This window comes from Cnephaeus nilssonii (genome assembly GCF_951640355.1).
Source record: "Cnephaeus nilssonii genome assembly, chromosome: 6".
Taxonomy (NCBI): Eukaryota; Metazoa; Chordata; class Mammalia; order Chiroptera; family Vespertilionidae; genus Cnephaeus; species Cnephaeus nilssonii.
This window is the reverse complement of record NC_137077.1, coordinates 28,741,958-28,758,394: the sequence shown is the minus strand read 5'-3', so window position 1 is coordinate 28,758,394 and position 16,437 is coordinate 28,741,958. Positions and strand designations below refer to the sequence as shown.

General features: G+C 38.5%; 1 protein-coding gene across 3 annotated transcripts in view; it reads right to left on the bottom strand.

Moving 5' to 3' along the window:
• PLEKHA5 (pleckstrin homology domain containing A5) overlaps nt 1–16,437 on the bottom strand; it is a 206,202-nt gene that overhangs the window by 11,797 nt on the left and 177,968 nt on the right. For 2 of the 3 annotated variants that reach the window (XM_079773715.1, XM_079773716.1), the window contains 4 exons: nt 8,706–8,807; nt 6,141–6,252; nt 3,769–3,815; nt 1,893–2,010 (listed from right to left, as the gene is read on the bottom strand). In XM_079773715.1, the coding sequence (XP_079629841.1) occupies nt 1,893–2,010; nt 3,769–3,815; nt 6,141–6,252; nt 8,706–8,807 (379 nt within the window). Of the gene's footprint in view, nt 1–1,892; nt 2,011–2,822; nt 3,009–3,768; nt 3,816–6,140; nt 6,253–8,705; nt 8,808–16,437 lie in introns of all 3 variants that reach the window. The other variant, XM_079773717.1, reaches the window with a different exon arrangement.

Below are 16,437 nucleotides of genomic sequence, written 5' to 3'. Positions count from 1 at the left end.
CAGCAGCAGCAGGGCTGGAGTCTGCGTTAGCCTTCTGCTGCTACTCTGCTTCTTCATGAAACATTCACATTTTCAGTACCTTAATGTAATCCTCTCACATCTCACAGATGACAAAAAGTAGCTGGGAAGGTTTAAGTGATTTACCTAAATGTCCTTAATTTCCAATTGGTCTCTTTCAATTATACTGGACTGTCTCAATAAAGAAACCACTAACAAAGTTAACTAAGGTAATCACTGTCACTCTCTCGTTTACAATTAGAAAACAAAAACTCACATCAACCAGAAAAAAGAAGTGTCTTACACACCCCACATCCACAAAGACAAATGGTGTAGGTCAGTCATTCAGGGCCCCTTTAGGTTATAAACCAAACAATCTGCAACTCAATTATTTGTTATTGTTTTTTGATTTTAGAGAGGGGGGGAGAGAGGGAGAGAGAGGGAGGGAGGGGGAGAGAGAGAAATGTCGATATGAGAGAGATACACCAATCAGTTGCCTCCTGTACATGCCCGACTGGGAATTGAACCACAACCTGGGCATGTGTCCTAATTGGGCATCAAATCCATTGTATGAACTCTTGTTTACTGACATATGGGTTGCTTCCAGTTTTGTTTTTTTTTCTAATATGAATTAAAGCTGCTATAAAAATCCTTGTATGTCTTTTTGAGAAATTATGTTTCCATTTTTCTTAGGTAAAGACATAGGAGTTGAATTACTCGCTAAGCTAACTGAATGTTTACCTTTGTAAGAAACTGCCAAACTGCTGTTCTACCATATACCACCATCGGGAACACATGAGTCCCAATTGTTACACATCCTAACCAATACTTGGTAATTTTTTAAGTTTAGCCATTCTAGTTGTAAATTGTAATTTTAGTTTGCATTAAACCAAAATTTCTTTTATGGTTAATCAGTTCTAAACTTTTTATATGCTTAAGGGCAATTTTGTATACCTTAATCTGTTAAGTGGTCAAGTCTTTTGAATACTTTTTATTGGGTTGTCTGAGTTTATTATTGATTCACAAGAGTTTAAAAAATTCTGAATACAAGGCCTTTGTCAGGTGTATGTATTGCTAATATTTTCTCCCATTCTGATGGGCAGAAGTTTTAAATTTTGATGAAAAGTAACTAGTTTTAAATGAGAATAAGTTACAAATATTCTTCTAAGTGATTCAGAATTCACATAACACATTCTCCTACATAATCACAATATCATAGTATTACTTACTATTAGATAATATCTAGAATATATTTAAATTTCCATAGTTGTCCCAAGAATGTCTTTACAGACTTTTCCTTCAAACCATAATCCAATCAAGGCTCAAACATTGCATTATATCTGGCATTTTCAACATTTTTAATCCTGAAGAGCCCCCTTCCTGCTACCCTTTTTCTTTACAACACTGAAGAATGATCAGCATTAAAAAAATAATGGTATTATTTCATGGAATTTATTCATTTTATAGAAATTTTATGAAAGTTTGTCTTAGCCCTTAATCTTTTATGTGTAATTTTAAAATAGAAAACCAAAAAAAAAAAAAAAAAAAAAAAAAATAACAGGAAAAGAAAAGGCTTTTAAAAGTGTGTCATAAACTTATTTCTCAGTAAAACCTAACCGGAACTGATTTATCCCACTTACGATGAATATTCCAGAAATATCAATGTGTTTAAAAGAGGGTGCTGCCTCATGCCTAGCTGAGGTGACATCATAGATGGTTTATGGGTCATGTCATCTTTTTAATATATGAAACTTCTGAATTCAAAAACTTGTCAGATTCCGAAGTTTTCAGATAAGGAATTGTGGACTTGTTCATGTACTAGGTCAACATGAAAACGGAATTTATTGCTAAAATGTCTGAAAACACAGGAGATAAAACACATCCCAAGTTCTGACCTTTAACTGAAGCTTCCATTTCTGAAACAGGTTCTGATTTTTCTTCTCCATTAGATTCATCAACTTCTGCCACAGTTGTTAACTCTGGTTCACTCTTGTAGAGTCTATAATCTGGACCCTTGAAAGGAAGACATGCAATTAAACAAAAAATTGGTGAAAGTTTCTTGTAAAATGTTTACCAATAAAGACTCAAATCAAACTCTAAAAATTAAAAGCCTCAGTTACCTATCTTGGGTATAGCACAACTAATTAATATATGCTACAACTAAGATAGAAGAAAAAGAATTTGAAATATTTTTAACAGGTAAATGTTTTGGTTTGAAAAGTTAAGAATATTCCTCTTGGGAATAAAGTCATTTTTAGAACATTTTTATCATGATACAACTGAGGCCTGAAAATAATTATATCATATTAACTCAATTAGTTCTATTGCCTTTTTCCTTATTCACTTCTTGTTTATTGCATTTCACATTTATTTGTTTAACCCCAAACCTCCATTTCCAGTTTCGATGGGTGATGTCTCTGCTTGGCAATGTCCACAACCTTAACAGTTTTTCTAGACTGAACTGCCAGCGTCCCAACCCTTTTATCATTCCTAGTAATCCTTTTCTTTCTGACCTAAAGATTCCATTTGTCTCTGATATCCCGACATGACAGGTTTAAAATATGACTCATTTTATAAAAGTAACCATTTTATAAAAATATTTGTGAAAAATATGAAATTATGAAAGATGATTAAAGTTGTGAAAATATTAAAAAGTGAGAATGATATAGCCAAAACAGAAAAAAACAAAAGGATAACATTATAAACAAAAACAGCACTGGCTAAAAGTGGTGTTATAAAAAAAGTTTGAATGTAAAATAAATTCACTTTCAAAAAATGAGAGGGCATATAAAATTGATTATTCTGTGGCTACTGCAGCCACTTACACAGTGAGATCCATTTCTTGTATATCCTTGAACTTGAGTCTTCTTGTCTTCAGGCAGATGGACTGGGCCCCTGCTATAACAGAGCAAGGAGCTGCTATCACTGGGCAGAGGGGGGATTATGGGAGGCTGCTCTGTAAAGTCATAGGACCGAGGAAGTGGAGGACGAGGTGGGACTACTTCCTCTTCCTAAAGATTGTAGAACAGTCACCTTATTTAGATAAGCATACTGAGTTAAGTATATCTAAATTCTTTGCAATGGTAAGTTAACTTAAATTAGCTTTAAGATAATTAAAGGGACACTGCCAAGCCAAAAGTCTCATATTGAAAAGTAAAACCCAAAATACTTATGATAGTCAATATAGTTTCAAATATGGTTGTATCTTTTTTGGTAACTCAACATCTAAACAGATACATGAAATGATTGCATTTCATTTTAAAAATAGAAGAGAAAAAATTAATTTGAAAATCTTGTTGCCTATGTTTTGGGCCATTTTCAAGGGAAAAAAAACCAAACATTTCTTTTTGACTGGCTTTAATACATAATTTAAGACCATAGATGCTTTCAATTCGGTTGACAGTATCTCTTTGTAGTTGCAATTTCTTTATAGTATGCATGATACACAGCCAACTTATCTATCAATCATCCTACAAATGTTATCAAGTATAACAATGATAAAAATTCAAATTACTTTTATTATACAAAGTATGACAATGTTAAAGTTCTAATATAGAGATGAAAAATAGTGATTAAATTTTTTGCATTAAGGGAAGAAAAATCACATTTGTTAGAAGTACCAAATCACTGAACCAGTGAAATTTCAAGATTAAAACAATAACTAGAATGTATTTAAAAAATACTTTTGTTATGAGTTTATGAGTAGACAATTCTAATTCATGTTTTAAACATTTAAAATAACTTATAGTTAGACAAACAATTCGAACTTACCTCATTTTTGTACTTAACTGTTGTGAAAGGCTTTGATACTGCTATACCTATTAAAAAAAGCATACAACATAACTTATACTAAACATATCTTTTTAAATCTACAGAAAAAGAAAATAATTTCATTTCTTTTAAACTAGGGCCCCCGTGCGGGGGTGAGGGGGGGAATCCGCGGGTCCCCTCAGCCCAACCTGCACCCTCTCCAATTGGGGACCCCTTGAGGGATGTCCGACCACCGGTTTAGGCCCGATCCCTGTGGCCTAAACCGGTGGTCGGACATCCCTCTTGCAATCTGGGACCGCTGGCTTCTAACTGCTCACCTGCATGCCTGCCTGATTGCCCCTAACTGCCCACCCCTGCCAGCCTGATCTTGCCCCCAAGTGCCCTCCCCTGCTGGCCTGATGTTGCCCCCAACAGCCCTCCCCTGCCGGCCTGATCTTGCCCCCAACTTCCCTCCCCTGTCGGCCTGATCACCCCTAACTGCCTCTGCCTCCACCACCATGGCTTTGTCTGGAAGGAAGTTGGACGTCTGGAAGATGGCTGGTCTACCCGGTCTAATTAGCATATTACCCTTTTAGTAGTATAGATAGATTATATAGGATAGAATTGCTTAAATGGGCCGGGGGGGGGGAAGCCTTTTTCAGCAGGAGGAGATGCTCTTGGCAGACAAAAACACATAATCCCTATATCTGGACTGATAGCCAGCCATATGCAGTATATTACCAAACCTGTCATGAAAAAAATTGAACCACTTTCTTACACCTTACACCAAACAGCTGTTGCCCTTAAAACCCCTCCTCAGCCCCCAACTTAGGTTCTGCCTTCGCAGTTCACCCAGATTTGGTTCTGACTGGTTGGTTTCTATGCCAGTCAGCGTCTCCGGGCCTCTCTCTGGGCCTGATCAAGAGGCGGGGCTGATCAGCAGCCCCTGAGGAGGCCCAGAGAGAAACAGAGGCCTGGCTGCTAGTCAAGCCAGGAGAGAAAGAGAGAGGCAAGGGCTGATCAACAGCTGCCACGGAGGCTGGGGATCAGACCCTGCCTCTCTCTCTGCAGGCCTCCCTCTGGGCCTGATCCGCAGCCCCTTAGGCAGTCAGTGCTGGGTTGCCACAGCAACCCAGCACTGACTTCCTGTGTCAGTCGAGCCGTGGTGGTTATGGGCCCTGGCTCTTTATATATATAGGTTAAATCTTCAGTTTCTAATCCCTCATTTTTAATGTTTTCAGAATTTGAAACCAACTACATTAAAAAACATAAACTAAAACAACTTATATAGGGAAATGAGTTTTCTCAAACATTTACTGGTGTAAGTACATTTTGATATCTTTTAGGAGGGCAATTTGGCCATGCCTATCAAAATGGAAAATGTGTCATTTCCCACTCCTTGAAATCCAAAAGTACTACCATAAATATTTAGTGATATATATACACAATAATGTTCATGATAGCATGGCTTATGACCAGGGAAAATAACAACAAAAACTCCAAAACCTAAAAACATGTTCATCATCACAGAAATGGACATAGTCTGAAAATTGTTTTTGTTGATCCTCACCCAAGGTTAATTTTACCCCCATTGCTTTTTCAGAGAGTGGGAGGGAGGAGGATAGAAGGAGGGAAGAGGGAGACGGAGAGAGGGAGAGAGAGAGGGAGAGAGGGGGAGAGGGAGAAGGGGGTGGGAGAGACATTGATGTGAGATAGGAGTGGGGAGTGAACATGCCATACCCTTGACTGGAAATTGAACCCACAACCCTTTGGTGTGCTGGCTGACGCTTCAACCACTGAGGTACACTGGCCCTGGCCAGGGTGCTTTTTTCTTTAAGCTATGTTTTTTGTTTTTGTTTTTAGAGAGAAAGGAAAGGAGAGAGAAAGAAATATCAATTGGCTGCCTTCTGCATGACCCCTACTGGGGATAGAGCCTGCAACCCAGGCATGTGCCCTGACCAGGAATCGAACAAGCAATCTTTTGGTGCATGGGACTATGCTCAATCAACTGAGCCACACCAGCCAGGGGTACACAATGAATTTGTACACAGCAATTATTATATTGCAGTTAAGAACAAAAGAGCAAATGGTTGAAAATAGGTATAGTATGATTCCATCTTCTGTTGTGGGGAAAAAAACCTCGCACAACCAAAGCACTGTTTGCGTGTTTATAATTACAGTACACATAAAACGATGATTTATTTTTGAGTGGGTGAGGTGGGCAGAACTTTTGCTTTTTTACTTTATAAACTTGTGTACTGACTCAATGTTACCAAGAAGAGTGTTAAAAAACCTATTAAAATAACAAAAGTAACCCAGTTTTCTGTGTCATCCCATTTAGATATAATACTATGGTCCATTACTGTATAACACAATACAAAAAGCAAACTTACCTGTTTCTGTAGTGCCTCTTTGCTGTTTGTGCTTACTCAGGCCTTCCATGACATCCTGAATTCTCCAAAGTTCTTTCTGAATCTGTGCACGCTGAATTCCTGCTGATTCGGTCTATCAGTAAAAATAGACCGCATACAGAAAAAAAATCATTAAAGTTATATATTCTGCTATTTATATGTTTTAAAAGAAGATTTTTAGTGGCACTGATAAAAGATAAAGCAGAGAAAAGAATATCATTTTTCAGCTATAAGCATATTATTTCACATCTCCTTAGTAAGCTTTGTCTTGTGTTATTTATGACTCCAGGAAGGAATACTGGTCAGAAGGGACTAAAAATGGAAAACAGAACAAAATACAAACTCTCAAAACCCAAATTAAAAAAACAACAACACTTTTTTTGGGGTGGGGGGAAAGCAATGGAAAGTATATTAATTTCTGGTTCTAAAACACAGAGACATGCCAAACAAACAAACAAACAAAAGGAGTTTTTGACTCATGGAGTTAAACGTGTTTGCAGAACTAATTCTCAATTTTGGAATCTAACTGTCTTACTTCTAATACCCCACTGTCTTACTTCTAATACCCCATTTCATGTCCTCAGGCTAAGTACTGTAACTGAAACGAAAATAAGATCATATTGGTTTTCAGTAAGACTGTAACAGAACTCTATGATTCTTATTGGTAGATACTTAAGATAACAATAAATATCACAGGAATGGAACTTTATTTAAAAAAAAAGGGCAATGAATAGAAATAAGTGTTCCAAGTCTAGAAACATAAGGACTATGAGCGCTAACGCTGCCTCCCAACGTACTGCATAACCTTAGTGATCCAGCTTTCCCAGCCACAGGCTGAAAGCATCAAAGCAAAGGAAGGAAGTCCTGACACGGGCCCAAGATGACGGCAGCCCAGAGATGTGACTACTGCTATGAACACAGGGAGGGAACAGCAACTACAAATATTTGATACTATACATGCTCGATATAGAATCTGTATTACTTATGCAACAATTAAAAAATTACATATATAGCTGAAACCGGTTTGGCTCAGTGTATAGAGCGTCGGCCTGCGGACTCAAGGGTCCCAGATTCGATTCCGGTCAAGGGCATGTACCTTGGTTGCGGGCACATCCCCAGTAGGGGGTGTGCAAGAGGCAGCTGATCGATGTTTCTCTCTCATCGATGTTTCTAACTCTCTATCCCTCTCTCTTCCTCTCTGTAAAAAATCAATAAAATATATTTAAAAAAAAAAAAGAATGTAAGAAAAAAAAAAAAAAAAGAAAATCTCATTTTAAAATTTATTTTGCATTTTCTGGTTACCAGTAACTTTGAATAACATATACACCCTTGTTAGCAATCTGAATTTTACTTTTTTATGAATTAAAACTACTCATGTTCTTCGTTCATTTTGCTACTGTACTGTTTCTCAAAAAAAAAAATAAAATAAAATAAAATAAAAATCTTTGCAGATCTAGACAGTAACTCTTATTGAAGTCTAGGAGTCAAGGTAGTTCTTTCCAGTATGTCACCTTTTGAGTTTGTCAATGTTGCCTTCATTGTTTAGTTATTTAATAAACACTTATACAATTTGCTTTATGTGTCTGATGCTGTTCTAAGTACTCCAAAAACATCAACACATTTAATCATTATAATAAGCCAATAGAAGTAGGTACTATTACTATTTTCATTTTATAGTTGTGGAAACCGAGGTGCAGAACTGTAATGTAACTGGTCTAAGGTCACATGTGCCATGCTACTTATCATAGTGTGTGCCTTCTAGTTCTTTATTATTACTACTAGAGGCCCTATGTACAAAGATTCGTGCAAGAATGGGCCTTCCTTCCCCTGGCTGCTGGCACCGCCTTCACTCTGGCTGGAGCCGCCTTTCCACCTTCCCACGCTGCCCAGAGGCCTGGAACACCTGGGGTGGTGTGGAATGCCTGTGTCATCACCATGGCGATGATGCAAGCATCCTGTCCCGCCCCCGGCCGCTCAGCGCATGTGTATGCAAATAAACCTCCCATCTTTGTTGGGTTAATTTGCATACCCACTCCTGATTGGCTGGTGGGTGTCATGAAGGTACGGTCAATTAGCATCTTACACTTTTATTAGTGTGAATATTTTTAAATGTCTTAACTACTTGTGGCCTGTTTACAAAACTGGATTCTTTATTCCAAATGGTGCTGTATATTCTAATAATATATCGGCCAAGATAATAGGCTAAATATAGTTTGTTAAAAAAGAGGCATTCAATATAGAATGAATTAGAATAAGTCAGAATAAACTTTATTTTAAAAAAGCTAAAATATCCATTATTTGATAAATTCATATAATTCAACGCCTCAGTGCCATAAAGTTAGCTCGGAACACAGAACACTACACCATGCACCTGAGAGAATAAAGAACTTTAAACAGAGAGAGATGGGAAATCTTGTGAGATAGTAAGATTCCTATCATTGAAAATATTCAAACCCAGGTCTTAGGTAGTCAATACTGTAAAAACTGTTATGGGCGTACATGAATCTAACAAGGTAAAACAACGTAAAAAACATGACACTTTTATACCTGAACTTCACCAAGGCGATCTAGCTGTTCTTGCATCTGGTTCCTGGTAATAGTTACATCGTATTCTAACTTATCATATTCTCTCCATGCTCGTTCCAGTTCCTAAAAGCAAAAGAGCTTTCATTATTCTAATGTTGTTATCACTGCAATTATCATATAGTTTATATTGGGCAGAAAACAAAACACCTTTGTAACTCATTTTCCTTTATTGTTTAAAACAGTCCCTTATATGCCTTGATTAAAATTTTTCCATGAATAAAAACACTAAATATGTTGTATTTTACCATGTTAGGTTTTCAATAACACAGAAGCCTGACATGAATTTAATTACTTAAGAGTAAATTTACAGTAACGTACAAACCTAATTCAGCTAACTACACAAGCCAGTGAATCCAAAGACTCAATATAGACACTACTCATCTCTACTTTTCTCCTTTGGAAAAACCATCACCCCCAAACTCTAAAATCATAGAGAAGGTTTTCATACTTGGTCTATCTCTATTGAATATAGAATGATTCTACAAGCGCTCAAATTACATCATGATTATATTCTGCTTCTATGGGTTGCAGTTACCCTTCTGACACTTCAGAGAGTGGTGGTATGAGGTCAATAACTTCATAAACTAAAATAGGGCAGGGACTACATTTTATTAATTTCAGAAAGAGGAAAGGAGAGGGAGAGAGCGATAGAAATATCAATGAGAAACATCGATGGGCTGCCTCCTGCATGCCCCCTACTGGGAATTGAACAGTGACCTCCTGGTTTCATGGAACGACACTCAACCAACTGATCCACACTGGTAGGGTGCAGGGACAATATTTGATTACTATTTTATCACCAGTTATCTACGTGGTGCTGGCACATGTAACATAACCAACAAATGCTTACTGAATGCTATTGTAAAATGAATTAGTGACTCTTGTCTTAAGAACCACCCATGACCAGGAATTTCTTGCCTTGAGCTGCTTTGAATGAAACTTCCCTGGGAAACGTCAGTTTAACAACTGCAATAGTCTGGGGATAGGAAAGAGAGTACTGAGTGTGGAAGAAAGGTATTTAAAATATTTTAAGAGGGTATTTAAAATAATCTTAGTTAAACAAACAAACAGACAAACAAACAGCAATACCTCAAGTTCCTAGAGGACCTCTTCTCAAGGTACATACTTTTAAAAAATTAAGTCTTAAAATCTGGTCATTTGGAATCATTGCTTTTTGAGTTTAAGATTCTCCTTAACAGGTTTAAGTGTGTGTGTGTGTGTGTGTGTGTGTGTGTGTGTGTGTGTGTGTATTTCAGAGAGGAAGGGAAAGGGAGAGAAACTGAAACATCAATGATGAGACCTGCATGCTCCTTACTGGGGACTGAGCCTGAAACCTGGGCATGTGCCCTGACCAGGAACTGAACCAAGACCTCCTGGTTCACAGGTCACTGAGCCACGCTGTTCTGACTCCTTAAAAGGTTTTAAATAGGTAGCCTAAGGAGCCTATTATGCAGATTTCACAATGAATTAAATTTTAAAAAAGCAAAGTAATAAAGGACTAAAGATTTTCATCTGATCTTTATGGTATCAACACTAGCCTCCTTACTTGGCTTCAGAAAAACTCTTTCTACCGGAATAAACAAGGATATTATCTCCTTTAATGAAAATAGCTTCTAGCCATCTTCTAATTTGTACACACATAAAAAAAAAAAAAAGAGGCAAATTTAGGTAGAGGGCTTTTGAAGGCTTCAGGGATGGTAAAATGAGGGTAACGGATCCAATGGCAGCCCAGTGATTAAGGAAGATGGTATTGCCAAACTAACACCTAACACCTCATAGAAAAGCCAGAGTTTGGGGAGAGGGGGGTGGCGGCGGGGGGGGGGGGGGATGCGCCCAAAGGCACTGTAGAGGCATCTAAATATAAGAACATTTTAGAATGGTGGGAATCCTCATCTTTCTTACAGAAACACGAGAAAGAGAGAATGAGAGCCAGAGATTACTTTTCCAATATTTTAGGAGTGAGGAAACATAATATACTTTCAGTTTTCATAACCTGGAAAGTCCCGCATTGCACTATATCGTTTGGCCCGAGTCCTATAATCCTGTTGGGCCTCCCATTTCTGCCATTATCTCTCGGCTCCTCCAACATGATTATAGGTGGGCAGAACACAAGTCAACAGGTGATCCCAAGAAAAGGGGTGGCACTGGCATAACATCAGTTTCCTTCCAACACCTGGCTGAGTATGTCATTAAATAATTTAATGGATTATACAAGTACAATGTTAAAATCTTTAAATATGTCCTTACTATTTTTTTCTCAAGAAGATAATATATACGTGCATCAAGGCAATTAAAAGGGTTTTAATGACTTTCAAGTAGGCAATTATCTTAAAACCATAGACAACAGTGCTTGAAATAAAAATGTGTGAAGTTTCATATCATACAGTTAAGAGAATGAACTCTTGCAATCTAAAACCCCATGGATGAACATCACAAAGTTAAAAGAGTATATATTATATGATCATATTTTATTAAGATACAAAAACAGGCAAAGCTAATATATAATTTAACAGTGAAGTGATGGTGTTTTTGGGAGGAGGCAATAAAATTCAATGCCTTGATATGGATAGCAGGCATATCTCTGCATTTACTAGTGTACTTTTTGGAGAATATGTTATAACAGTTTAAAAAATATGTGTACATGTGTGGGATCGTTTCAGGAATGGCAAAAGAATAAAAAATCCCAACTTAGCCAACAAGTGAATTTTTTTGGTTAATCCTCACCTGAGGATAATTTTTCCATTGATTTTTAGAGAGTGGAAGGGAGGGAGGGTGGAGAGAGAGAGTAAATGATGTGAGAGAGACACAACCTGGACTGGGATAGGGCCTGCAACCTAGGCACATGCCCTTGACCAGGAATTGAACCTGGTTGCCGGCTCGTTCCCCAATAGGGGGCGTGCAGGAGGCAGCCAATGATTCTCTCTAATCACTTGATGTTTCTACCTCTCTCTTCCTCTCTGAAATCAATAAAAATATATTTTTAAAAAAAAACCACTTTTTTTTTTTTACGGCTAGTCAAATGCAGTAGTGTAAAAAAACACTTTTAAAACGTATAACAACATCTCCCCCCACTCCCTTGCTACGTATTTGTTGAAGAAAATGGGCTCCTTTTTCTGTAGAGGTTCTCCTACTCTAGGTTTTGCTAATTGAATTCCTGTGATATTGCTTAGCGTGCTTTTCTGTTTCCTGTATTTCCTATAAATTCGTAGTTAGATATGGAGACTGTTGAGATTCAGATTTGATTTTTTTGGTAAAAATACCTCTTAAGTGTTGCTGGGTACCTTCTATTGCAGCACACCAGGGGGCTATCACATCTGGCTGTCTCTTTCTCGGGGATGTGGCTTAGTAATCATGAAGTAACCAGGGTATTTAAAACCCATCTTACAATCCTTCAAAGCACAGTCCGTGACATTTCACTTGGTGTAAGTCTCTCCCTGCTTCCACGCCCCTTTAAGCTTACAATCTTAAACCTGCTTTATCCACTGTAGTCTAAATTCTCCACTTACTCAAGGCCCTCCTATCTCCCATCCAGTTTAGAACACAAATAAGTTTAATGGAAGTCTACACATGCTACTTAACTGCAATCTCCGTGTCTCAGTTTTCCTCTTTCAACATAGTAATAATAGTACCCACGTCAAGGGGGTATTATTCGGATTAAGTGCATGTAAATCACTCATAATGAACCCGGCAGTTAATAACTGCTGGAGAAATATTCATGGTTATTACTACTGTTTCATATACTGATAGTTTTTTTTTTTCATATACTGATAGTTTTACAGTGGATCAATACATAAGCCCTCCACTAGAATGATTCAGGATGACTGGGGGCCTTTATAACTCGCTTCGGATGTCTGAAATCCCAATTTCAGATTTTTTCATAAGAAAATATAAATTTGATTTCAAGTTCCAGAAAGTACATGTGACTGCCTCGAGAGGTGGAGCAGGAAGTACAGAAGCCCCAGAATGAAGTGTCTGACTTAGATGCTGACTCTGGTCTGACTCTGTTCCTTATTAGTTTTGTCGCCTTGGCAAGCCTCTCACTGGGAAATCCTGAAGCATTCTGCCCATTTTCTCAGAGCCCTCAGGGGGACCCAAGTCCCGTTGCTCACAGCGGTAAACGACTCAGCAGTGAAACCTTCACTGGCTTTCCCCTCTCCCTCTACACACTCAGTGCTTCCGTTCCTGAAATCACCTCCCCCCAAACTTTCTGAACCCAGTTCCTCATCTCAGGGTCTGCTTTCAGAGGAGAATCCAAACCAAGACAGTTACACACTGAAAAATTTCAAGTTATAACAGACTGCTTTAATAATCTTGCTCACTAATTGGGTTTAGATAAAATAAAGTAGAGGCGAGGAGAGAACACCATGTGCCTAAAAGCATGTGGGTGTGCTGGGTGGGGCTTATGGAGAGGAGGTATATCTTCAAGAATTAAATAAAACATAAAGGGAATGCTGCTTTACATGTTTACCTTGTGCTAATCCTGGTTTCATGTACCTAAGTAGCCAACCAGATGAGGAGATGTTCTCTGAAACCCAGGTTTGATCATTGGATGCCTTAATGTTATGCCTCTGATGTTCTATCTTTTATACCTCAGAAGTTAGATTTGAACCAATGCCCTGAATCAATTGTGAGAGAATCAGAGGACTCCTTTGAGATTCTGCTGGCATAAATGTTAAATCAAATTTAAATCTAATCAACATCCACTGAGTGTCCACCATATGCCCAGTATGATGCTATGCATCATTTGTAGCCTTCAGCTGCTAATATGCGTTAACTTTACACAAAGGCACAAATTAACACAGTTTGTATTCTATGCAGTAAGATATGTCTTAGAAGAACATACTGAGGGTTTGTAATGATCATTGAATAATGCCAAAGGCAAGGGGAAAGAAACAAAACAGAAAAGTGATTATATGGGATAAAACCAGAAAGCGGGATACTAAAACATGATTAATTTCTATTAAAACATTTTTAATAAACTTCTATCAGTGCTGGAGTTAACCTTGGGATGGAGCAAATTCTAAGCCTCCTAATGAGATTTAAGTGCACATCCCCAGAATTCCCTAAAACAGATATCAATCATGAAATAGCTTCCAACTAAATTTTGATTTGACTCAGGTCATACAGGAATACTGAAGCTTTCATGAGTTCAGCACTGACAGCTTAGCCCCATTTCCCTTTCTAATCTCATATTCCGATCCCCGAATTCTAGACAGTCAGTTCCACTACTTGCTTCTCCAGACATGTCTCCCACATTCTCATTTCTGTGCTGTGATTTGAGACATTTTGTCCTGTATGGACCACCTTTCACTTCCCCTTTCTTCCTATCCAAAACCGACCCATCATTAATTGATTACCATCTTGTAGACATTTCAGGTGTACTCATTTTCTTTATGACTACACTAGAGGCCTGGTGCACAACATTCAGATCCCCCTGGGGATTGGGCCTAAGCTGGCAGTCAGACATCCCTCTTGTAGTCCAGGGCTCTCGCAGTCAATGACCCCTTGCTCCGAGGCTCCCGCCACCGCTGCTACGCTCGTCAGCTGTGAGCCTGGCTTCTGGCTGAGTGGCACTCCTCCTGTGGGAGCACAATGGCCACCAGGGCGCAGCTCCTGCATTGAGCGTCTGGCACCTGGTGGTCAGTGCGTGTCATAGTGACCAGTCGTTCCACCGTTCGGTCGATTTGCATATTAGGGTTTTATTATATAGGATTATAAAAATCCATGTAATCTAAGTCTTCAGGTCCGATTTGTGTTCTGGACACAGCACTTCTTAGTTTTGTAACGTTGGGCAAATCATTCAGTTCAACCAATTCATCCAATTTTCAATGCACATCTTAAGAGTGCTGGATGCTACAGCTAGATGGTTCTGATATCAAGATCACAAATGAAAGAATATTAAACTCTTAAAAAACACACCTATAATATCACCGTGTAAGTAAAAGACATTAAATGAGATAATTTAAATGACTTTAAAATCAGGGATAAGTATCCTATATAATAAAAGGCTAATAAGCAAATCAACCGAATGGCGGAATGACTGGTTGCTATGATGTGCACTAACCACCACAGGAGCTGCCCCCTGGTGGTCAGTGTGCTCCTACAGGGGGAGCACCGCTCAGCCAGAAGCCAGGCTCATGGCTGGTGAGCGCAGTGGTGGTGGTGAGAGCCTCTCCCGCCTCCGCAGCAGTGCTAAGGATGTCTGACTGCCAGGTTAGGCTCGCTCCCCACGGGTTCCCGGACTGCAAGAGGGCGCAGGCCAGGCTGAGGGACCCCCCGCCCCCAAGTGCACGAATTTCGTGCACCGGGCCTCTAGTATTAAATATTAGGTATTTAAGTTTTGATTTGCTTAACACCACGCTATATTCATTTAAAAATAGCCCATGGTGTTTTTTGTTTTGTTTTGTTTTTAAATCCTCACCTGAGGATATTTTCCCATTGATTTTTAGAGAGAGTGGAAGGGAGGGGGAGAGACAGAGAGAAATATTGATGTGAGAGAGACTCATTGATTGGTTACCTTTCACATGAGCCTGCAACCAAGGAACGTGTCCTTGACCAGAATCCAACCTGGGACCCTTCAGTTGCGGGCCAACTGAGCCAAACCAGCTAGGGCAAAAATAGCTCTTGTTTGGAATACCATTTTAGTGTTTAGAATTGAAGCCATGTTGAGATTCTGGAATCCTGCCAGCTTGAAAAGACCTTTCTTAGTTAAGCTGTGGACCTTCTTAAAAGGTAGCTGCTCCCTAAAGAGCCCATTGAAGCTACAGACAAGGGTGTGTTAGCAGCTTTAACAGGTGGCTTTTGCGAGGATTTCTCTTTCAAAGAGCTGCTTGGGCAGGTGCTCTTACCATGTCTAGAGATGACTGCATATAGGATCTAAAGTAGCCTGTGTAGACTCATAAAACACTTAATTTATAAACTGCACGTAAGACTTTTAGATTTAGTAATCCCAAGAGACTCTTTATAAAGCAACAAGACTGTGGGTTAAAAGGTTCGGCTAATTATATTTCTTACTGAAACCTATCATCTAAACTTAGATTACACTGCAGCTATGAAAAAGTAATGTTGACAGGCTCTTAAAAGCATTTCACAGGTGCCTTTTACTGAAATGGTTGGTTGGGTGAACCTAATTACCACCTTCTCAAAATTATCCCAACTCCCTTAAAGTTAAAAAAAAATTATTTCCTTACTATAATAAATCTAAACATATTTGAAAATTTTTCATTTGCATAATATATAAACAGGAGTATTTATCTTTTATGAAAACAACTATTTCACAATAAATAAGATGCCCACTACTAATTAGAGAAATGAAGACCACCCTTCATTTTTTATATTATTAATAACAAATTAATTTCTAGTTATAATAAAGAAATTCTAAAGAGAGTCCAATAAAACAGAAATGGATAAAGGAAAAACTGCCTAATATTTCAGGGAGTCCTTTAAATATATTTTTATTTTTACTGATTTCAGAGAGGAAGGGAGAGGGAAAGATAGAAACATCAATGATGAGAGAGAATCATTGATTGGCTGCCTCCTGCACGTCCCCTACTGGGGATCGAGCCTGCAACCCTGGGCATGTGCCCTTTACTGGAATCGAACCTGGGACCATTTGGTCCACAGATCGACGCTCTATCCACTGAGCCAAACCAGCTAGAGCAGGGAGTCTTAATAGGAAAACAGAATCTGCTAC